The 24,259-nt window shown below is 41.6% G+C and overlaps 2 protein-coding genes across 2 annotated transcripts; one reads left to right on the forward strand and one right to left on the reverse strand.

The window, feature by feature from the left end:
* Window positions 1–208: 208 nt before the first annotated feature.
* On the reverse strand, window positions 209–6,511 carry CD24 (CD24 molecule). The gene is made up of 2 exons (XM_030946341.1): window positions 6,355–6,511; window positions 209–3,795 (listed from the first exon to the last, which is right to left on the reverse strand). The coding sequence occupies exons 1-2, from the start codon at window positions 6,427–6,429 to the stop codon at window positions 3,610–3,612; spliced, it is 261 nt and encodes an 86-aa protein (XP_030802201.1). The 5' UTR covers window positions 6,430–6,511; the 3' UTR covers window positions 209–3,609.
* Window positions 6,512–18,961: 12,450 nt separating this feature from the next.
* MTRES1 (mitochondrial transcription rescue factor 1) lies at window positions 18,962–23,294 on the forward strand. The gene is made up of 4 exons (XM_030945519.1): window positions 18,962–19,018; window positions 20,525–20,957; window positions 21,778–21,850; window positions 22,843–23,294. Exons 2-4 carry the CDS (start codon window positions 20,533–20,535, stop codon window positions 23,017–23,019), a joined length of 675 nt encoding a protein of 224 aa, XP_030801379.1. The 5' UTR covers window positions 18,962–19,018; window positions 20,525–20,532; the 3' UTR covers window positions 23,020–23,294.
* The last annotated feature ends 965 nt before the right edge of the window (window positions 23,295–24,259 follow it).

The raw sequence follows: 24,259 nt of genomic DNA on the forward strand, positions 1-24,259 counted from the left end.
GTGATGTTGGATCTGGCCCAAAATACTTCACCTTGTAGAGATTTTTGCTGAATGGAAGTTGTTCATTCAAAGTCCCAGTGGATTTCTAAACTAGCTGAAAACTGCAATTTGGAAAAATTCAAGGGCTATTCAGAGCATGCTGTTGAGAAGGAAGGAGTAGTAAGCTGCACACAAACTGTAAGGGCTAATTTTAGGTATTTCCATTCAAATAATAACACTGCACTTTATTCAGGACTTGTGTGGCTAGCAAGCATATGTTTACAATGAAAGCAGAGCCATGCATCAGACAGAGCAGTATTGTTTCAGAGTCATTGCAATATACACTACCCAGACACACTTCAGCTGGACAGATCTGTGAAAGTGAGAGGCATAGGTAAGAGGTGGCTCTAGTTATTGTAGGTGTCATTTCAAAAAATTAAAAAGTTGTGAAATGCATAGGCTCCGTTGTGCTCCCTCCCCTCTCACTCTCCCTGCTCTGTTAAATGCATCCATCACATCCTCTCTCCCTGGGTGGATTTCTTCATCACTGATTCCATTGTCCTGTGATGGAATGGAACAGAACAAAGGTTACCAGATCATTTTTCTAAATCATTCATCTGGTCTGGTGAAAACTCTAAAACTCAAGAGAATTTAAATAGCTTAAATGCTACTGAAGAGCAATCTGGCTCTATTTCTCAAATTAAAAAAAAAATAAAAATTTGAAAAAAGCATGGCACCAATTCAGCCAAGGATCCCATTATTGTCTGATTATTTTGCAAAAACTTCCAACACATTCTTTTACTTCTTTTATTGTAGTGGCATATCATAGAATTAAGACCCATTGTTGCAGCCTTTTTCCTTGTCTGCCTGTCTTTGGAGAGAGGTTATTTTTAGTTTAATATTTTTAAATAAAGGTCCACAGCCGGGTTGGTTGGTTTATCTTCCTGCTTTCTCCTGGAGCATTTGGAGAAAAGCTAAACAAAGGAACAACGTGCTTTGATACTCCCTGCACGTTCCAAGATTTAGTTAAACAGCCAGCTTTGATAAACTTATTCTGCTCCTTGGTTTGCTCAGCCTACTGGAAAAGCAAAGGAACAGAAGCAAAGCCCTGCCACGCCGCATTCCCTCCCTCTGCAGCCTTGGGAGGCCTCTCCAGGGGCCTCTTTCCCACTGACAAATGCAGTCTAGGCATGCCTAAGTGCTTAGGCACTTGGGAATGTGCTTCTCCACATGTAGGGAGTGAAGATAACCACAGAGAACAACCTTGGGCCTTTAAGGGGTATTAGAAAGGAGCATACCTGGAAAACAACACAGACGCGGTTTTGGGATGTCAGGAATTGCAACTATTTGTTACTGAATGCTCATCTGGTTAATTTTTGCTTTAAAGCAATTTTTTGCACAAATTCCTACCTCATCCAGTCTCTATCCTTCATCAAGCATGGTTCAGCTTGTATTATTGGGATACACCTACTGTGTTAGGATAGTCTGTGGGAGGCAGAAACCTTAAGCAGTTAATTCAAATTGCTTGAGACCCAATAGCTGAGAAACAGCTTTAGCCATCATAAAGAAAACTGCTCATTGCCACCAAAAGAAATAGAGAAAACTCTGTCTAAGCCCTGTTTGTCTAACATGAAAACACAGTCATGCTTTGAAAGGGAAGAGTCTGTAATAAGTATGGAAAACTTACTAGTTACTAGAGATTCTAACCAAATAATCTCCCTGGTTTCAGAGCAAAATCCAGACTCCCAGTGGCACAAAACCTTCCAGAGAAATAAAACTAATTACACTTCAGCATTTCTAGACCTTGAGGTTTTTAATCACATATACCATCTTGCTTAACAGTTCATTCACTTAACACAGGCAAGGTACAAGTTTTTGTAGAAGTGTCTGGAAGTGCATCTAGAATGCATTGCCTGCCCACTGTTTTATTTACAGTTTTTTTCAATGAAAATCAGTAGCTAATAAATCAAAGCATTATTACACAAACACAAAATACAGTCATTAACATTTTACTGGATACAAATGATAAGCATAAGGAAATGTCCATGTACGCTCACTGACATGAATTTGTGTTAGCCTGCTACTAATATATGATACTGTGGATTGGTGGTAATACAACTGAAAGACAGATGTGTATTAAAAAAAAATTAGAGAGCCACTCATGTTTGACATGATCTTATACTGAGATAAATATCTACAGACAGTGGTAGAATGATCATGTACATTCACATGTGATCATATCAACACAGTTAATTTTTTCTGACAAGGTATCATCATCAAGGTAGTTGAACCTCCTCAACAAAGCTTGCTAAGATCAAGTACCAGATAGTATTTTCTAAAGTGTTGGATGATACAGAAACAATCTGTGCAAGTGTAGCAAATTTTGATTCAGAAAAAAAATTTAAAAAGTAGTATTTACAAAGGTAATTTTTAAATTCAGTGATTAAATTAAGATTCCAGTCTTCATATTCCAAACACCTGTTCATTTAATTTCTCTTTGTTTTGGCGGTTTGCTCTCCTCTCCCCATTCCTTCTCCCCACCACAAATACTAGCCCAGGTTTAAAGTAGACTATCACAATTAAAACTCTTCAAAAAACAGTAAGTTATTCACCTTGTGCCAAAAAAAAAAAAGCAACACTATAACATTACTCATAAGATTTCATAAATCCTTCATAATTAAGGAAAGTTCCAGGAGCAAAAAACTTATACAACTTGGGAGGAGAAATAAAGGAAATAGGAGACATACATCCATTGACTTGTTTGTTCATTCGTTCTTTCTGAATTTCATTTACAAAAAGCTCCTGGTACTTTTTCTAATGTTTCCACACCTCCTTTCTCTGGCACATATGGTTTAATATACAAACAATTTAAATAAAATGTCAAATTCAAATTCCCACCATAAATAATTCCACTCTTATGAAAACTGGTGGGGTTTTAGCCATTTCAAAACTAGCCCTGCCTGGCTAACCATTTGGTTAAATAAGAGGATTCTTGCAAAAAAATTCTTATTCTATTTTAGCCTTGTAACAATTTAATACAAATGAAATCTAGAAGAAACCCTTTTCACTGATGTTGTTTCTTTTTCATACATCCTAATACCCATAAGTTATAACCATATAGGCTGTGCAAGAAACAGAATTATTTGAGCTTTTCTGTGTTTTCTAGGGATTCTGTGAGCCTGTTGATGTTTTTGAACTCAAAAAATAAAAACTCTTGAAGTCCTTATTCTAAATGGTAGATAAACTCTCTAGCCTTTTTTCTTCACGGAGTGTTATTATCCATCTTTATTATAAGATACTGTATTTCTTCTCAGCTTTAAAAATTTGGTTTGTCAGTACTGTCTCTTTTTGTTTCCATCTTGTTGTTTGGATTCCAACTCATTTGGTGAAAGAGCTCATTTTTTTACCTCCTTGCTGAAGCTGATCTTTTCACACTGGTCAGCTTTGAAAGTCAGAATACTGAGTGTTTCTCTAGGTCAGACTGGTACTAATTTGAGTATGGAGTAGAACCAAGCTGGTTTGATGTGGAGTTTGGATTGATTTCTTCTCATGCTGGGTTGGAGATCTAGCCATCTCGGGTGGTTCAGGAAACGGGGTGGGGAGTGGTAGCCATTTCCATGCCAGAGTCTCTTAACAGCAAAAATACAGAAGAGTAACGGAGAGAATGAAAAAAAGACTTGTGGTTGAGTGAAGAGAATTTCCATGTCCGTGAGTGGTGGTATTGTTCACTGAATTTGTGACAGCTGACAGAGAAGTGGAATTTGCTGAAGAATTGTTTGAAGGTGTTGGACTTGTTCCATTGGGACCACAGTAGATCTAGAATGTGGAAAGGAGGGGAAGTAACAAAAAGATTTATATTGTCTCTTTTTAAAAGTCAGAATACATATTAGAAGCAGTGAACACCGCGTAGCCCCCCTCAGACACAGCACTCCAATGATACATACAAATGCTCACGCCTTTCATTGTGCACTTAAGGACAAAGACATTCTGAATTGCACGTGTGGGATTTGTTAAAGAAATAAATCTAATATTTTTCTAAACTTATTTCCATAACTATTTCTTTACGGAAATCCTTTAATCCTTCCCTAAATTAGAAAACACATAGGTTTCAAAAAACCTCACCAAAAAAAAAAAAAAAAGTGCAAATGTAGAGCTATGTAAAGGCAGATCTTAGGATAAGAAAGACTTTCAAACAACTGTGTGAATCGCAGTCTGTGTTTGGAGACCAAGCCACAAACAAAAATATGAGGAAACAATGGTCAAGAATCTATTGATACTGTTTCTGGGGCTGGTCTGCGGCTTCCTTTGAAGCAATGGTGGGGCTTAATGCGTGTGGATTTAATATTTCAGCCTCTCTTATCTTGCTGTGGTTGCACTGAACTGCAGAAGTTAGAACAATGAAACCATACTGATTAAATCACAACCTATTGGCATTCTAGAAGACACACACACAAAAAAAAAAGAAGTGCAGTGAAAAGACCATATATTAGCAAATTTTAAAAATGCTGTCAGAAAGCAAAATAAAAATACCCTTTTCCCCTCATAACTCTGCATTATTGGGACAGAACAAAAACCTGCACTTTGTGCAACCTCAATATCAAGTTATTTCCTACATATGCACAGGAAAATTTTCAAAGATAACCTAAAGTATGTTTATTCCTGTGAAAAAAAGTATGTGAAACACAAGGATGAAAAACAAGAGCAAGAATCACATTATCTCATCCCCAAAAATGAGCCTAATACAGAAAGCTTGGCTTCAACCCCATGGTAGCAGACTTATGCTCTACCAGAGCATTCTGGTAAGCTCTTAGACTTAATTCAAGTAAAACCATATTTTTTAAAAGAGGTTAGTTAGTTTAAAAAGTAATTCTGCCCACAAAAGGTGTCCTTATTTTCTCATGTTTCTAGTACTGCTGAGAAAATAGATTAGCAGGGGGAAAAAAAATCAATCCCTCAATACTGTAGCAATGAAGTCTATGTTAAATTAATTAGAAAATTGCATAAGCACTTTCTTTTGGTATTTCCTACTAAAAAACCCCATACAATAGAAAAACATAAGAATGGTGTAAAGCTTCTGGTATTTAGCATTTCTGACAATCGACACTGTGCTGGAAGCAATTTAGGACTGCAGGATAAAAATCGCTGTGTTGAAGTTTCTGTTAAAACCGGTCTGAAAGTGATCAATAGTGAATTGCTGAGTTAATAACCTACAAGGCAAGTCCCAGCCTGCCCTGGATTTTTTTTGAGTCTTCAAAGACTCCACCATCATTCCACTCTTGGTTATGTATATTTTAAGTTTTCTTGGTTTTAAACAAAAAAACTAGTTGCTCAGTATTTGCTCTTTTTTTTTTTTTGGTGGAAGCAAATGGGCTTATGTCCAAGTTCCCCAGCATCACAGTAGATGGGACCCCAGAGGTTTTCTCAGCGTGAATGTGATATATGTGATAAATACCGGCAACCCAAAGGGTCTGACCCTTCTCTCAATCACTGCCAAGGGCAAGATTCGACTGAGCACAAAGGAGAAGGGATAATGCCCTTCCGTACAAACAAAGAGAGGAGGAGGGCACACGATCCAGCAATGCCGCTGCTGTTCATTTTTCTGATCTTGTGCTATTCACCCTATTGAAGAGGCAGTCTCTAGGAACAACACACCGATACGGAACCTGCGAGCCCCGCTCGGCTTGGCCCCTCAAAGAGAAGCGGATCGCTCCTGCATCCATTACCTTTACGCCAAGGGCACGGCTTGCCCAGCGCAGCAGCCAGAGCCTGGCGCCTTCCCTTCCAGCCCCTGAACGTCCCGCTCTTGCCGAGAGCTCAGCCCAGGAGCAGCCCCTGAGCCCCGCAGCTTCGAGTGGGGATAGGACCAGACCCGGGTCCCAAACCCGTGCGTTCCCGGAGCTCTCTCGGCTTGGGAGGGATCGGTCTCCCTCTGATCAGCGGGGGAATGAACGCTCAGCTGCCGCTCACACCGCGGTTCCGCGGCTTTCCCTCGAGGATCCCACGGGGAAAAAAAAAGGCGGCCAACTCCAACTCGATCTTTTTTGATTTGACCGGGATAATCCACAGCACCACCACCGCCGTCCCAGGGCTCCGGGCTCGCCCCGCTGCCCGTCCGCGCCCATCCCCGCCCGTCCGCAGCCGGGGCTGCCCGGGCTCGTTCCTCCCGCCCGCCGCCGCCGCCGCCCCGGGGCGGAGGAGCCGCCCGCCACCCACGGCCGCCCGCGGCGGGCTCCGGGATGGCGCACACGAACGGGGGGAGCTACTCTCAGGAGGAACCTGCCCTCCGCCGCTGCCGAGGAGGGTCTCGGCGCGGCCGCTCCCGCGTCGCGCCCTGGGGCCGGCGGAGGGAAAGCGCCGAGCCGCTCCGGGGCTCACCTGCGTGGGAAGGAGGAGGGCAAGGAGCAGGAGCCCCAGGCCGAGCCGCGCCGCCAGCGCCGTCCCCATGCCCATCTGATGCTGTCCCGCCGCGATGCTGGTGCTGCTCCTGCCGCTGTGGTTGCGAGCGAAAGGGATACGCCGCTCCGCCGCGCCCGGCCCCTTTTATAGCAGCGCGGGCTGCTGTGAACGCCCCGCCGCCGCCGTCTTCCCTCCTCCGCCCCGCACCTCTGCTCCCGCCCTCCGCGCCCGCCGGGCCCCGCAAGCCTCTGTCGCCCCCTGGTCCCGCTGCGCTGCGGGCTCCGCTGCTCCTGCCTGGGCTGTCCCGCGGGACCGGGCTGCGCCCGGGTCCTGCCGAACCCTCTCCGACAGACCCGGAGCTTTGCCAGCTCCCCTGGGTTCTTACAGGCGCTGGCCCCTCTCTAGTGCCGGCGTCGTGTTCTGGTATGGAGGGACTGGCACAGGGCTGTGGCGCTCGAGCTGCAGTTACTGCAGAGAAACGCTTGTGTTTATAAAAACACCAGGCTTTTTCCATTAAAAAAAAATGAGTGAAAGAAGGAAAGGTAAAAGCAGCTGTAAATATTTCTAAATGGCTGGAGCAGTGAAAAAAAAGCTGGGGAGTTAAGATCCCTTCTTGTTTGGAGCTGCCTCACCATCACTGCTCAGGCTTCAGACCACAGGTTGCAATTTCAAGCACTCTTTGGATTTAAATATTTTATTATTACCATTATTCTTTAAAGAAACCTATGTAACAAGCGGAACACAAAGTTCTTCCAGCTGTAGCCTCTGTGTAGGCGACGTTCTACCTTCTGGCACAGTAAATGCTGTACTTATATTGTATCTCCCCCCTGGCTGACTGAAGACTGATTTGGTGAGGCCCTGACACGACCTTTCAGATGTCTCACTATATGGACAACTGAACAAAAATAGTCTGTGTCCACTTTATAAGCTACCAAAAAGAGACACCCATGTGCTGATTTTATTGTCACAAAACAGTTGTTTCTATCTAAGATTTTCTGTTGACTCAGACAAATCAACAGATTTCAAAATCTGAGATTTGTATTTATCTCAGAACAAAGTGTGAGGAGATACCCAAGTCCAGCACTACAGAACTCATTGGCCATCTTCAGGGACTGGACTGCTTTTGAAGAGCTTCTAAGGGCATTGCTAGAACTCAGTCCAAAAGCACAGGAAATGTGGAGAGATGCACTGTAGAACCTCACTGTAGAACCAAGTGCTGGGACTTCTGTTGGACAAGAATATTTCGTTCCAAACTGTTTCATTAATTCCTTTAGAATGCCCGACAAAGCTATGGTAATTTTATTTTTCCAGAAATAAAGGCATTTTGCAAGCTGTACCACCCAAGATATCAATCGTTATTCTATACTAGGACAAAAGAGCTTTTGAGAGCTATGCTAAGTCTGAAGCACTTCTGAAGCAACATTTCCTTCATTCTGATCACAGTCATAGTCCAGTCCTTAACTATAAAGAGACATAGTCTGTCAACAGAGTAACTATGGGAACAGTCAACAAATTGATGGTCTCTGAATATTCACTGGTTGTGAATCCACTGAAAGCTGGATGCCAGAAGATGGGTTTTCATGATTATGGAGATATTAGGAGAGAAAAAGAGAACTGTGGTGGACTTCAAATGACCAAGGAGTGACAAAGCTGAAAACATTTCTATCACTACTTTGCCTTGCCAACAGTTAGTTTTGGTTGTCATAGTTAAATGACTCACAAGTGGGGGGGAAGGTCACCTTTTCATTCAGTAGATAAGCCTAACAGTTCAGAAAAGTGAAATTCCCTGTGAGAGAAGTCATGCGACTCACAGCAATAAAGTCAGGGCTCACGTGATTCTGACACCAGATTCTGTGGAGGAGATGAAAAATGAAGGGAATCCAGTTAGGGCTCAACAATAGCTAAAGCAAAGAATATTCTAGTGTAAATCTGACAGAGATGGTTGCCATTATTATCTCTCCCATCTTGTTTGGGAGAAAAGGAAGTGATACAGCTGTTGCATGATCCCATAGGGATCATAACTGGCTGTTCCAGGTTGAAGCAGCAGCTGAGACACTTAAATGTCAACACCAGGACAGATGAGAATGAGAGGATAACAGTCAGATGGCCTTTCCCATTCTCTCTACCTGGGCATCTTGCCTGAGGTCTGTAACTGTAAAAAAAGAGGATGACGCACAGTTCTTGTCAGGTGACATGAACCAGTACAGCATGATACAATTGACTATTATTATTATTATTATTATACAGTGTATTTCACTTCTGGTGTTTTAACAAGTTTCAGTGAAAATGAGGGTATCTTTCTTTTTGCTAAAAATATCATAAAGTCTGTTCCTCTATTTAAAAATGAAGAAAAATACCGAGGTTGAAAAACATTTGGCAGAAATTATAAATTACAGAAATAGTAAAACTCTGTAAAGTTTATGTTTGGAGGCCAAAAAATGCCTTTTTGAAGTATTCCTGAAATAGTACTATAAATAAGGAAATGTACTGTCTGCAAGAGAGAAATGCTAAAAATACTTTAAGCCCAAGATTTTCATTGAAGCTTTTGTCATTGGAAATTATAATGCCTAACACTCCATTAGATTTATACAACCAACTTTCCCCATTCAGGAAAGCTGCAATATTGATTCCTCCTGAACACATAAATCATCTGCATTCCTAACTCCAAAATCTTTTTTTTAAAGCTGAAGTCTATCATGAAGTATGCAAAAGATATATCTAAGCAGGAGCCCAGGATCCAATATATGGATTTTTCGACAAGGCAAGGAATGCTGTGAGCTGAGAACTGTATGAAGTGAAGTACTGCTATCTGGTGGCCAAAAGGAACTTCAGATATTTTTCTTCCAGAAAAGACAATGTGCTCCCTCAATCAAACACCCTTTGATAGCAGTGCTCTTAGGGTTCTCATCATGCTGAGATACAGTGTTAAATATTGTTGAATCCCCATTGTTCTGCTTCCTTTAGTTTTTATCCATGGGTCAGCACCTCTCCCAGTTAAATACATAGTATTTGATTAGAAAGGTTAGCAAAGAGAAGGGAGAAAATTACCTTGATCTTTTGAGTTAAATGTAAGTTCATGTGTATATTCCACCAGTGACTTTTAAGTTGATTGAACTTCGCAATAGGCACAGCTCTCAGATCAGTGAGCAGAAGCAAAACTTGTGCTACTTTGCATAATGCATTGGACAACAAGATCAGCTAAAACGGCTAGCAGAAAACCCCAACAGCTGTCTATAAAAGGAGGCAAAGAAGTTTACAAGACACGTAAGTAATTTATTCAAATACATTACATTTAAATAAAAAGCTTTAGCAAAATAAGTGGAGACAGAGCATTAAGTGGAATGAATGAGAAATAATTTTGAGTTAACCATTAATTTACTCTTACCTTTTGGATGCTAATCTTGATCCATCTAAAATATTTTAGGAGCATCAATTGCCAGTGAGAATCACTGGATCTTGTGTTCCCCCAGCCAGCTCTTCACTCTCCTTGGTTGTGCATAGACTAGAACTTAGTACTTATATATTAGAACTTACTACACCCTGTGGGTCCTCTCAGTATCTTCACCCATTTCAAGGTGAAACAGCTACTGCAGCTACTCAGGCTACTGCAGCTCTCAGTACTCACCTGAGTCATATTATGAGTTATTTGAGTTAATACCCACCTGTGAACTCATGTATTTATGTATTAGAACCTGATGTTTTTTCAAAAGACAGAATTGGAGAAATCCATTTTAGTAGTGTTCATCAACTAGCCCACATATGCTGATCTAAATGACATAATCTGGTGATGTTTCCTTGATATCCATTTTTAGCATAAGGTTATGCCTTGAGAAACTCACAGGTCAATATTTCCTAATATTTCCTAATATTTCCTAATATTTCATTAGTTAGGCTGGTCCTTCTCTTGCTGCTTGTTTAGTGGAAAGGACCTGTGTTGCAGCAGCTCCAGCCATATAATCAAAATTTGCCAGATATTTTGAAGCACCTTTCCTTACATTTGCATCTTCACTACCATTGCAGAACAAGACTGAAATATTGATGGGACTGGCTGAAACCGGTTTTAGACAACTGGACAAAGCTGTTTGGCATGTGTCTTGGATAAGAACTCAGAATATATATTGAGGATTGCATTTCCTCTTCCAGTGAAGGGTTCATATTAGATTTTTATTAGTAAAGCTTTTAATGGAAGGCTTTTAATCATTGGTGGTAATGTAAATCTCCATTTATTAGTAATAAATGTTGAGTAAATTCTGCTACACACGTCTTCAGACATGGGCCATGCTGCCATGATGCAGAGCCAGGATTCCAGCAGTGGCACTGTTTCCCTTCTGTGTTGTTCTGAGACAAAGGTGTTGGGCTGGTTAGTCAGAGGTGCAGTTAAGGAAATAAGCAAAACCCTGATTTCCAGACCTGGAATTGTAAGCCTGGAAGTTTGAGCAGAAGGGAAATTGTGATTCCAGAAACAGTCTCAAGAAGAAATATGTAAGGGTTGCTGCTTTTATGTCCTTGGATCTTTTGACTTCAAGGGATGGTGTCAGCCTACACAATTAGGTGTGGCTTCAGATCTGCTTGAAAGCACACCTTTCTCCTTAAGTCAAACAAACTCTTGGGTGACATCAATACAAACAAATTAAATGGTAGCAGAGCCTGTTCTTTGGCCTTCAGGCCATGTGGACATGTCTAACCCTGTCCACACTATTAAACTCTCCCAGTCTCCAGAAGATGAAGGCTAAGTCTAAACTGTCTGTTGGTACATAGCTGTCCCTGGCCTGAGCCAACCTCTAAACTTTTCATGGTCCGGAATTGTTTGGGATCATGCTACTTGGAATAGGACAAAAGCAAGACAGAGCTTTCCTTCATTCATGAGGCATAATGTCAGATAACAGGTCTATAGACATGAAGAAGTAAAAATGACCAAAGGTCATTTATTCCATCTTCTGATTTGAGGAAAGTTTAAACATTACACTCAGAAAAAAAAAAATCAGTGAAGGGTATTCCCCAGCCCATAGGCCTTCTGTTTGTTTGACAAACTATCTTTGCATAATATTTCTCTTAAGTCTTCTTGCTGCAAGTTTACATTGCACCGCAACAATTTATTGCATTGCATAGTAAAGTGCACAGATAATAATGATGACCAGATTTGTAACAAAGTGTTTACTGGTTGAAAACATATCAGACACTTTGCACTGAGAGAAGGAAGGGTTGCATGACAGCAGCCATCTACATCTAAGTGAGTCTCCCTGGAAACCCTTGATGGATGATGAAAGGAAACAAGTGCTTCTATGACGTAATTAATCTCATTTCAACACAGACATCTGAAATAGATTAATCACTTCCTGGAGATGCTTATATCTCTTCACCGACTCCTAAAAGAGTATAGATGATTCACTCTGACATTTGCCACTATATTTTCCTGTAGTTTGAGGAACAGATTCAATTTCTTCAAGCTTGCTTCACAGGATTTTTATGCTTTTTTTGTCACTTTCCTTTGTACTCTCTCAAATCTGTCTTAATTAGATCATCTTTTTCAAAGTGGCACACTCTACTCAAGATAAGACTTCATCATGCAACAACTCCATTGATGCAGCTTAGAAAGAACAATTTTTCCAACTGTTTTGTTTTGTTTGTGGTTTGATGCAGCTTTGAGATTATCTCTCTCCAGTTCTTGAGCAATAGTGCAATGTTAGCACTTTTCCCATCTCCCCGAATTTTCATTCTATGATGAAACTTATTAGTAATTTCAATTATTGCAGCCAAGTTCTTCTTACCATTATCTTGAGCCCTAGCTGTGATTTCTTTCATTGGATTTGATATCCTGCATTACCTCTCTTACCTGGGGATAAAAAGTCAGCAATCCTCCTAATATACTGCTTCTTTGCCGTGCTTCTTTCCACACAAATGAAAATATATACACTGAAAATCCTTGCATCCTTATTAGTCATTTTAGTCATTATCATTAGTTTATGACTGCTGGGATTTCTTCTATCCCTGACACTTTACAAGACCTATGTTTTCAGCCCTGCATATGAAGCATTTTTTTTCTGATAGCAGTGGAAGTCTTTATCCTCTTTTGAGAAATGTTGAGCACTTGTACCTTGCAATCTGGATCTTGTATTCTGCTTCCATTTTTTTGTTTGCTATTGTTTCCTTGGTTTTGTGGTTTGGTTTTCTGTTGTTGTTGTTTATTTACTGCCTTTTCTTTGCCAGTTAACAGGGCAGATTTTTACCCACAGCTATCAAGAAGATAGTCTGTATGAAAAGACAGCAGTCTTATGGAGTGCCTAGGTTCAGAATTAATTACTAGTCATGACTGCTGCATGGCATCCTGAAGGGGTTATCCTTTTGTAATCTTTTCTGGGTAATTTCTAGTTTGAGTAGAGGACAGGCAGAGATAACAAAGTAATGATAATGAACCGTGGAGAAATCTGATAAACAGGAAGATCTAAAGTTGGATGGGAAGACACAATATTTTAAATCAAAATAAGAACAAATAGGATTAAAACATGTAAAGTAGATCAGCTATTCTTCCCATTTCATAATAGAAAAAGGGACCAGTCTAGGATTTGAAAAGAGGAACTGCTGAACGGAAACATGTATCATGTATCACTAGGAGTGTTAAGACTTCATGTATCTTTTAAATGGTGAATACTTTATCACATGGCATCGTTATGCAAGGCACAGAGAAGGAGTGGTCACACACTGATGAGAACACCCAGAGCTGAAACAGCTAATGTTGCAAGGACATGCTTCCCCAGGAGATAAAGCATCCCAAATCTTCCTACCATGGGATTTACACATCTTATACACCTTTGGAGCTGGACATTGTGAAAGGGCAGGACAGCCTTGACACCAAGCAATATTATTCTGACATTCTATCCCTCCTTATTGCACCTTTATTGATATTATTTCTTTGTGTGTGCGTGTGTGTGTGTGTGTGTGTGTGCGTGTGTGTGTGTGTATCTCAAAGGTGCATTGAAACAGATAATTTTTTCTGTTTACAGATGCTAATCAAGAAAATTTGGTCCCTGAGTCACACTGGAAGCTGGAGTCCTTTGCTCAGCCTTTTTTCTGCTTCTAAAAGCAAACCTGACACAAAATATTGTTGGTTTGGTTTTGTTTGGGATTTTTAGTTTGCTTGTTTTATGGAAACTTTAATTATACACAGATGGAGGAACAATTGAAATTTCCCCACTGGAAATTAATAATGCTAAACTTACATGTGTATATCTTGAATTAGTTGCTATTAATTAGAAAAGAGAACATTTTTTTCTAGTAACTAAAGACATTAATCTGAGAAGAATACAGAGGAAACACAGAAGTAAACAAATAATTCAAACTACTTAACATTTGCTCATGGACTATGTTGTGTTATGGCTAATAAATAAGGTTCAAATAATGAATGCTTAATTGATTGGGTTTGGGTTTTATTGCATTTGTCACCCATTGTTAGTGTAGCTAGATAAATCCTAGAGCAGCAACCAACACCAGCAGGACCTGAACACGTTCACTACAGAATGAATGAAAGTCTCAAATCCTGTCTTAGAAAACAGCACGATAACTTTTCCTACCAAAAAATTATTGTGTTTTACACAATTAGCAAACAAGAAAGTGAGGGTGAAACAACAAAACAGATCTCATTGCAAAGCCCTCACCAAACTGGGAAATGAAAGAATTAGCAGTGAAACTGCAGAGCTTTTAATCTTGGTGTAGCTGGATTTAATACCAGACTGGCTGAAGGAAGTTACTCACTCTTTGCCTCCCACTTAACCACTGATGTAACACCAGTTTTCACTGGCAAGGCAGCAATGTGTTTCTGGTTTAGGTGGTTCACCATGCTCTGACTGATGGAGTGGCCTCACATCACTTCTTCAGTGCTAGTCAGAGCAACCTGCATTATCCACCTCCATCTTCTTTCTTATCGTGGCTCAATGTGGCCTCCTACTTTAAAAGATAATAAGAGTACAAAAGCCAAATTAGTCAGGCAGTGAAAAGGATGGGGGCGGGAAAGAGAGAATGCTACATTAACAAGTGGTTGTATCTCCATCACTTAAAGAAATACAAAACAATACCTGAAACTCATCCACTTCCCCCTACTCCCCTAATTACCCATCTTTAATGTCTAAGATGGGTTTTCAAGGAATAAGTAAACTGCAAGTAAAGGTACTTTGTGAAACCTTGCTCGCTTCTGGAAAGGAATTCTCTGTGCAGGATGCCAATGTGGCTGCAGGAAAAAATGGACAGAAGTTCATAATGGAGTTGTTGCCACAAGAGATGAAATGGCAAAACTAAGAGTTGGTAAGTAGAGAGAAACAGAGGTTTCAGTGTGCTGGGATAGGAGCTGAAGACATTAAAGGTATCCTAAAGAGAATAAATACAATGTTTTATAGTAAAAGATATCACAGTAGATTATAGGAGCAAATGTGTGAGAAAGGGAAATTTAGAGCAGCATGTCAGCTGAAAAGGCAGCACTAGAAGAGCTGGAAAGGGAGATTCTGCTGCATGAAATCTTATTTTTCAGAGCAGGGCTTTAGAGAAAGAGATGATAGAATTATTTGGTCACAGATTGAATGCAAGTACCAACTAGAGGAATTATCTCTAGGCTATGGACTAAGAAAAAAGAACATCTAAGCAGTTACAATAGGTGTGACATTGGAAGAAGTGAATTAGCAGTCAGGAAGCTCATTATTCAAATGAATATGGACAAACTTAAAGGTGATGCTCATATGGGAACACTCTGTTTGGCCAGGCAGCATAAATATGCATAGAACACTGTCCAGTTACCTTCTCACCTTGAAATAACCACTGTAAGTTAAAAAGCGTGTGGTCTCAACAAAGCAATGCTGGAGCTAAATCTGCAGAGACAAGTGATCTGGCGAGATGTGCATTGCAGAATGTTAGTCAGAGCTACTCACAGCACCCAAATGGCAGCATGGGGCTCTTTATTTTGAGATGCAATGAGTGTCAGCAAATCCAGCGCTGTCACTTGACTGACCTTGCAGGAAAACAAAGGTAACAAAAAACCCTAGGCAGTGGGGAGGGAATTCCCAGTTACAGATCCAAACGTACAGCTCAAAAGCTACTGAGAATTTTCTCTCTGAGCTATCAAACCTAAAAGACTAATCTCCTTGTAAGTGAATGGCATAGGGAGTATAGTGAAATATACAAAATGAAAATCAAACAATAGAGGAATTATCCTTCCTAGAGAGGAAATTACTCCCCTGGAAAAAAAAAAATCAATTCTGTGAGAATAGCCATGGCAAGAACACATCTTGGTCAGAGTAATTAAAAAAAAAAAAACCAAACAAAAAGAAACAAACAAACAAACAAACCCCCAAAAAAAAACCAAAAAACCAAAAAACCAAAACCCAACAACCCCCCCCAAAATAAAAACAACAAAAACAACAAAAAAACCCCAAAAAAACCAAAAACCAAAAAACAAAAAAACCAAAAACCACCATGAATCTCCCAGAGATGTTCACTGTTTCTTACTGATACTGAAACTTTTGACTGTATGTTGCTGAGGTTTTATATTAAAAAAAAAAAGAAAAAGTAATCTGAAAGCAGCTTAAAGAACATCCTGCTGAGAGATAGCTATGACTGATGTGAGCTTGAGCAAAGCCTCTTGTGCGGGAAGCCTGAGCCCGTGACAGCTTTGAGAAGAGCTTTTCAGTGCCATCTAATGGTAGACTGAGAAAAATTACATTGAGGTCTTTACCCCCTCAGAACATTTTGGTTGTAATTACAGTCCCATATATAAAAAGCAGGATTAATCATTCTCAACTTAATTTTTGCATCGTTTTTTATTAAAAATTGCACATACTGACCCAGGCTGGGAGTTCCCTTTCATGACCCTTCAATTCTGTAGCAGAGAGGGAGTCTGACAAGAAGACCTGAGAGACACTGAAGTTCCTCTACAGTCCAGGGCTGAATGAATCCTGGGAGGGTGGGGGGGCTGGAATCCCAAAAAACTTCAGTAAGCATCTGCTTTCATGACTGAGATGTAATAATAATATGATGTCCTTTCCAACCAGTACAACTGGAACAGTTGCCCTCATAGCTGGACTAGTAAATTAAGCAAGTGTGACAGAGGTGATATCTCTGTCTGGGGTTGCGAAATGCTGAGATAAATCAGATTTGTGATGCCTGCTCATGACAACCAAGTCGCATTTCCCCTGCATCTGATTAATTTCTGCTTCTGTGAGATGCAACAGTATCATCATATTTTAAAATATAAAAGACAGAGTGACTTCAGACACACTCTTTACCTTGCCATTCAATATGAAGGTGTAATAAGGATGTGTAATACCTGAACAACATAGAAAGGCACTAATATTTATATTTTGGTTTACAAAGAGTAAGTTAACTTCATTCTCAGCAATGTTGGATTGTTACTTTAATCCTACATGAGAGAAAGAAAATTCCAAAATATTTGAAGAGAATGGGGTGTATGGAAAGAAAGGCTTTGGGTGGTTTTTGTTGGGTTTTGGCTGAGTAGTTTTTTCCTCCTTGGAGAAGGTAGCATTTCTGATTAGGGAATCCATGCTGCTCTTGACATTTTTTTCTGTTTTGATTCACTATGTGCCACTATGAATGCAAGAAAGTTACTTTTACAAAGTTACCCCGTCCCCCAGTAAGTATGTATGTATATTTTATGATATATAGGGGGAAAGTGCTAAAAAAGTTAGAGGCTATATTCTCAACTGAAATTGGTCAGAATCTCACAGAACTTAGCACTGGAACATTCAAAATACATAAAGACACAAAGATGTTCAGAGATTTCTTCCCAGTGAAGTTTCTAAGGAGGGGAAATAGCTTTGCTCATTAATTGCTCCATTACCAAATATCCCTGACTTAAAAACCTCCCATTCAAACATTTTGTGGCAAAGTTTATACAGGTGAAAAATTAAGCAAACACTTATAATGCCTGTGCTAATTGCACAGCTGCTGTTCAGTAGTAGTTCTGGAGTTATATCACTTTTCAGATTTGCCAGTATTTTTCCAAGGGATGACTGGTCTGTCAGATGAGGTGGCCAGCATTTTAAAGCAAAATTGTAAAGTTGAGGAGCTTTTTCATTTGCCAAAATTATCCTTAACCTTGTGCAGCCACTTACATGAGGGCCCAATGCTACCAATCTGGTTGCATTCTGTGCCTGCTCTGTATGGATACAGAGAATTCCCCAAATGCTGAGAAATCAGAGCATTCAGAAGCACCAAGAGACTGGTGCACAGCCTAGAGAAATCTGGGAGAAGGCAGAAGAGGGGATGGACCTCTCCTAGTTTCTGAGCTCCACAGAAAAGGAATTATGAATTATCCCCAGAAATGGACATGAAGAATAAAAGAGGGAGATGTTATGCGAAGGAAAGTAAGAATAAGGGAAAACATGAGCCACAGAGGGGTTTGGATTAAATTGTCATGGTGGCCAAGCCCTTCAAATCAATCTGTGGTTGGAAAACTTGTGCATCTGCTGGAGCAATTTCCCCAGTGAGAGATTTTAATGTTTTTCTGGTTTGGACAGTTGGTTAGAGCATAAGGGGCTGAAAACACAGGAAAAAAAACTTCCCTAGAAAGCTGGGAAAATTATAATGGGAAACAGCTCCAGCACATCTCAGTGGAGCAGGAGACCATCAGTGGCTGGACCAGTCGTCCAGCAGAGGACAGGCAGAGGTGGCCCAAGCACAGAGGGCTCCTCCCGTGGAGCCTCCCGGTTTGCTGAGGAGGGATCGGCAGGATACCCACTTCAGCCTGCTGCCCTCCTGCCTCTCTCCCATCTCCCTCCAGCCTCTGCTCCCAAACCAGAGGGCACAGGGTGCAGAAGGGGAGAGGCAGCCGCAAATATCTAGAGGGTGGATGCCAAGAGGATGGAGCCAAGTTTTTCTTGGTAGTGCCAACTATTAGGTCATGAGGCAACAGGCAGAAAACGATGCACAGGAAGTTTCACCGGCACATGAGGAAGAACTTTACCGCTGGGATAACCAGGCCCTGGAACAGGCTGCCCAGAGAGCTTGTGGAGTCTCTTCATTGGAGATACTCAACAACTGCCTGGACACAATCCTGCGCCCTGTGCTGTGGAATGAAAAAGTAGCGCTGTCTCTTCGATATGATGTGATCTTGAAAGCTGGTCTAGACATGGCAAGAAAGCAAGTACAGAAGAAACAACTTGCTACTGAGAAAGATGCCATGAATCTAAAATTTGACTTTTGATAAGTTTTTACTGCTGGAATAAAACAGAATTTGGTTTTTTTTTTTTGTTTTGGTGTAGCTTTTTTGATTCTCTAAATGTATGTTTTGGACGTATGGACATTCCTGTTTATTTCACCCCACCTCCCTTGAAACAGCCTGCTTGAGCAGGGAGGTTGGACCAGATGGCCACTGTGGTGCCTTCCTTCCAACCCTGCCCATTCCGAGATTCCGTGAGAGGCGCCTCGGCTCGCAGACTGGCGGGCACGGGGCGGAGAAGGAGCGGCCCCCGCGCCGCCACCCTGCCCGTCCCACTCCGGGACGCCGAGCGAGTCCGCCGAGCCTCGGCCCCGGCAGAGGGCGCCGAGCCGTGGCTGCGGTGGCTCCGGCTCCGCCTCCGGCGGGCGGGCGAGCGGTGGCGCGGGGACGGCAGCGCGGCCCGGGCCGAGGCGCCCCGGCACCCAGGTAACGCCGGTCCGCGGGCCGCCCTCTGCCGCGGCCGGGGCGGGCGCGCCAAGGCTCTGAGGCGGTGAGGCCGGGTCGCGGCGGCGGCCGGCGGCGGCTGGGCCGCGGCCGGGCCCTGCGGCCTCCCGGGGCAGCCGCCAGGGAAGGCGGGGCCGCCCGGTGCCGCCGGCGCCGAGCGCCCCTCCGGCGGGCCAGGGGCTGCTGGGCCCGGCTCTGCCCGCCCGGGGGTTCCAGCGGGGCGGAGAGGGCGCGCCTGCTGCGCCAGGCGGGCTCACCCCCCTCCTGGGCCGCTTGTACCCGCTGGCCTGCGCGGAACAAACTAAGGTCGAGCGCTAAAAAGAAGCAATAATATTTGTTTGCACGTTCTGCAAATAATATTTGCAATAATATTTGTTTGCACGTTCTTGCAGTTCCAAATAACTATTGGAATTTGCCCCCGAACTGAGGAGAGGCCTGTGTCTTCTGCAGTCCGTGTACCGTCCTACAATTCAAACTATTTGTCCTATATTTTAAGGTCACATATTTAGATCCAAGAAAAATACGGGGGAGGTGTGGTTATTTTTATTTGGTCAGTAATTGCTCTTATTGATCAGGGTGTTTTTCTCAGCCACAAATGCAGCCTCCTTTAATATTTTGGCAGAGGTCACTTGGGTGCAGGGAAACCAGACTGATCTCGTAAGGAAACACGTGTTTCCGTGGATATGAGATCACAGTAAAAGCCAGCGCAGCGTCCAGCTCTTAGGGGCTGTAAATCAGTTTCTGAGAGCGTTGAAAGACATCTGGGGTGTTTTGGGGGTGTTTGCACCTACTTGCGCCAGGTCAGAGAGAGGACCAGCAGTGTTGTATTGATCAGTCTTACGTTACGAGCCTGGTGTTGCCAGTGTCATTCTTCATTCCTGATGTCATGCCTGTTGTGGTACATAGAGCCGTGTTATTTCTGCCGAGCGCTACCGCGGCGCGAGTTCCCGTCTGGAGAAACAGGGGACGTTGTGCAGCGTTTTGCCACGCAGGAGTGTTGTGGTCCAAGGAGAAACGGAGGTTAAGCAGCTTTCGGCTTTTCTGGATTTGCTTGCTAGTAGTGTTCAGCAACTTGCTTGTATTGACAATGACTCGTAATAAATAGAGATCTCCCTGTGCTTTTTATGACACAGCGGCGTTACTGTGTGTTTTGTGAATTGTATTTCAGATGTAGGGAGGGAAGTGCCACAAATGTGTTTGCACAGTTAATGTTGAACACCAGAAAAGAAATTACAAACGGAGTATTCTGCTGGGCTTTTCTGCATTTGTTTCTCATCTGGTGTCTTAGCTCTTTGTAGTGTTGGCCAGTGTATGAGAAAGTCGGATCATAAAGCCACCTAAAGCCTTGTGCTTTCAGGTGATGCATCGCTGTATGGGGAACTGGGTACTCATCTTTTTGTAGTAACTGTTATAACATATGTGGGGAAATCCTTCCAATCCGTCAAAGCAGTTGCTCATTTTTACATATGAATGTTTGTTTTATTTTAGGTTATGCTATGACTGGCTTCAGACTCCCCGTCAGCACTTTCAGAAAACTAAATGTCTGGTTCAGACTGTGGGAGAAATTTCCCTCAAATAAACTGTATCCCACTTGGAGGAGAAGCTTATTCTGCAGCTGTCAAGCAAGCACAGTAAACTACAGAGGATGTTTCAGTTTTTCCCCAGTCAGACTCAGTGCACTAAGACTCTCTCCAGAGTATATCTCAGTACTTTCTCTAAGGAACAAAAGCAGCAAAAGCTCTAAAAAGAGCAGACAAAGCATACAAGAAGAGGAGGAAGAAGAGGATGAAGATGAAAGTAATTTGGAAGATGAATTTGAAAATGACCCCAATGTAGTAAAAGATTACAAGGATCTTGAAAAAGTAGTGCAGTCTCTTCGATACGACGTGATCTTGAAAGCTGGTCTAGACATGGCAAGAAAGTAAGTACAGAAGAAACAACTTGCTACTGAGAAAGATGTAATGCATCTAAAATTTGACTTTTGATAAGTTTTTACTGCTGGAATAACTCAGTATTTGTAGGGTTTTTTTTGGTGTAGCTTTTTTTGACTCTCTGAATAGATGTTTTGGATGTATGGGTGTTCCTGTTTATTTCACCCTATCTCCCATGAAACAGCCTGATTTTGCTTTTCCCCATCTGCAGTATTTCTAGGATTGCTGAGGAGGCATTTTGTAATCACTTCCTATTTATTTAAAATTAAGGAAATGCAAACTACTGTACTGTGTAATATGAAAAGGTCTAATTTCAGATTGAGGGAGTAAAATAATGCACTATTTAATGAATGGAGAAATAGGGGCTAGTATGTATAAGCTTCACAGGTCCACCAGGTAAATGTGCAGTCTATAAATGTATCACAGTGTTTGATCTAATGCAAGCTGCAGCAGTCTGATATCACTGTGTTGTTGGAACAGAATATTAGTATAACTTGATCACTAACAAATTATTAAACTGGCTGGTGCAGGAAAGGGGATATTATTTTTTGGATATTCAGGAGACAGATCCCTAGAAACAGCTTTTCTGGCACAGAGCAACTATATGCTATTATTTCATTAATATTTGTGAAAGCCCATTTCTTCGAGTTCAAGTCTGTCCTGACCTTAAGTGAAGGTGTCCTTTACACACAAATTAGAGGTGTAGAAATGTGCCTTGCCTATGGATGGTGGTGTTGTGTTTCTGCAAAGAAACAATTGCATTTTGTTTGCTGCACACTGTAATTGCAATAAAACCTTGTTTTTCTTCAGTAAAATAGAAGATGCATTCTACAATAATGAACTCAGGCTGAATGGAGAAAAACTATGGAAGAAAAGTAGAACTGTAAGACTTTTAAATTTTTTTTATATAGCACAAGAAAATATCTAAGGCATGATCTTCTCCCTCTAGATCACTCTGCAAAGGTGAATGCACAGCATTGCTAACGCCACTTCCACCTGGGGGGGATGGTGTGACCATGGTTCCCTGGGTAAAACTTTATTCCCTAAGGCAGACAGGAAACTTGTGTGGTTGGAGAGTCAAATCTAAGTCTGAAAGTCAGGAGAAGGCAGCAAGGACAGAACATTTTAAGTTGCTGAAGGAAGTGATGATATCACTATTTGAGGTTGATGAAGTAGGAATGATTAAATCTGAGATATTGGTGGAGCAGGCATATGATTAAAGAAAAAGAGGAAGTTTGATGATAGAAAGGGATTGAAACTGGAGTAGCTGAGGGGAAGGTTGTTGTACCTGTAATAGAGCACACAGGACCACAGTTAGGAGAGAGCCAGAAGGGTCACTAGACATGTAGTTCTGCCTACCCTTTCTTTATGTGAGGGTGATCCTCAGTGGTGGCTACTGTCATCAAAGGGCAATATGATGAGAAGTTTTGATTCCTGATCCCATAGAGTTAAGGCTGGTTTATGAGCGGTGTACTGTTTCTGTGACTTTTGAGAGGAGCACAGGCAGTTGCTGAGCACTCTGTTCTTTGAAACATTTTAAACTGTTTTAAAGGCAGGAGGAAGAACTTCACATTTTGCTGGCTTGTGTCTGTGTTGACAGGAAATAAAGACATACATGAAACCTTTTTCACAGAGTTAGGTGTTGGTTGTATAACACGGAGCGTGAAGCTCTCGGCCGGGGAGGTCCTGAGACATGTAATTGTGTATTGCCACGGCTTTCCTGGAAGTTCATCACTGGAGGATCTATAATAGGTCTCGTATTGGCTGCCTTCCTCCTCTCCTGTGAGATAGGAATGTTAAGTGGAAAGAAAGGAACATGGCGGGGATTTCCCCAGGGAATGTTTGTAATCACTCATCTTCTCTTTCTGTTTCCAGGTGAAACTTGGTGACACACTGGATCTCATAATAGGTGAAGATAAAGAAACAGGAACTGCTGTAGTTATGCGGGTAGTCTTAAAAAAATTATCTGACAAAACTGAAAGTGAAAAATACAAAGTTACTTTGAGGCGTTGGAAAAACTTAAAAGTACCCAAACAGGATGTGCTTAAGTAACAAGGGGTTGCATGTGACAGCATAAGATTTTTGCAGGAAAACATATTTTTTTGTTAAATATGAATTTTGGTTGAACAAAATTACAGTACCCTTTTTAAGGGCTTGTGTCAGAATGTAATCTTGCTCTGCTGCATACTTCAATAATCATGCAACAAAGCCTGTCACTTTTTGCTGGTAGCTTTGTCTTGTGGTACTGTAAGTTAAAAGATCCAGCACTTACATCTCCAGGAAGTTTCTTATAAATAATGAATCAATAAAGACTGATTTGACCACTATTTAATTGCTGTCTAATTTTGTTAATCAGAAAGATTACATTAAAGCTGACATCACATGAAGCAAAATGGCTTTCTTTGTTTTTTCTCTGTATTTATGAAGTAGGACAAAAGCCTTCAATTATGTAAAGTTCCTTTTTCATTATTTAATCTTAATTAAAGGTTAACAGTACCAACTCCATGCTTACATATGCTTCTGCTGTACCAAGAATACAGCAGGATACTGATGGCAGTGACATATTTCTAAGCAGGAAAACTTCATGGTGACAGAGAATCATAGAATCAGAATGGTTTATGTTGAAGAGACAAGATCATTGAGTCCAGCTATTAACCCAGCACTGCCAGGCCCATCACTAAATTGTGTCTATAAGTGCCACATCTACACACCATTTAAATACCTCCAGGGATGGCGACTCCACCACTTCCCTGGGCAGCCTGTTCCAATGCTTGACAATCCCTGCCAGTGAAGAAATCTTTGCTGATATCCAATCTAAAACTCACCTGGTGAAACTTGATGCTCTTTCCTCTTGTCAAATCACTTCTTATCTGGGAGAAGAGACCATTCCCCATCATTCTCTGGGCCCAGCCATCCAGACAAGTTTTTACCCACTGAATGATGCACCTCTCCAAGCCATAAGCAGCCAGATTCTCAAGAAGGATGCTGTGGAAAATATCAGAAGCTTTACTAAAGTCCAAGTAGACAACATCCATAGCTTTTCCTTCATTCATTAAGGAGGTTAATTTATGACAGATAGAGATCAGGCTGGTCAAGCAGGACCTTCCTTATATCTCCTTTCCAGAGTGTTTGTAAGGCTTTCGTTTATGTTTCGCAATATTTCATTTCCCTTCAACAAAGGAAATGTTATTTCCTTTCAGGAACGGAAATGAATTCTTGAAATTACTGTGGGGATAAATTGGGCAAACTTTGGTCCATGTCCCTACTCTTGATGGCATACAATGCCTTTTGA

Source organism: Camarhynchus parvulus, chromosome 3, assembly GCF_901933205.1.
Source record: "Camarhynchus parvulus chromosome 3, STF_HiC, whole genome shotgun sequence".
Classification (NCBI taxonomy): domain Eukaryota; kingdom Metazoa; phylum Chordata; class Aves; order Passeriformes; family Thraupidae; genus Camarhynchus; species Camarhynchus parvulus.

Coding starts and splice junctions, on each gene's coding strand:
- CD24 (XM_030946341.1), bottom strand. CDS start 6,429: ATGGGCATGGGGACGGCGCTGGCGGCGCGGCTCGGCCTGGGGCTCCTG. Junction 3,796..6,354: donor CCCTCCTCCTTCCCACGCAG/GTGAGCCCCGGA, acceptor TCCACATTCTAG/ATCTACTGTGGTCCCAATGG.
- MTRES1 (XM_030945519.1), top strand. CDS start 20,533: ATGACTGGCTTCAGACTCCCCGTCAGCACTTTCAGAAAACTAAATGTC. Junction 20,958..21,777: donor GGTCTAGACATGGCAAGAAA/GTAAGTACAGAA, acceptor GTTTTTCTTCAG/TAAAATAGAAGATGCATTCT. Junction 21,851..22,842: donor TATGGAAGAAAAGTAGAACT/GTAAGACTTTTA, acceptor TTCTGTTTCCAG/GTGAAACTTGGTGACACACT.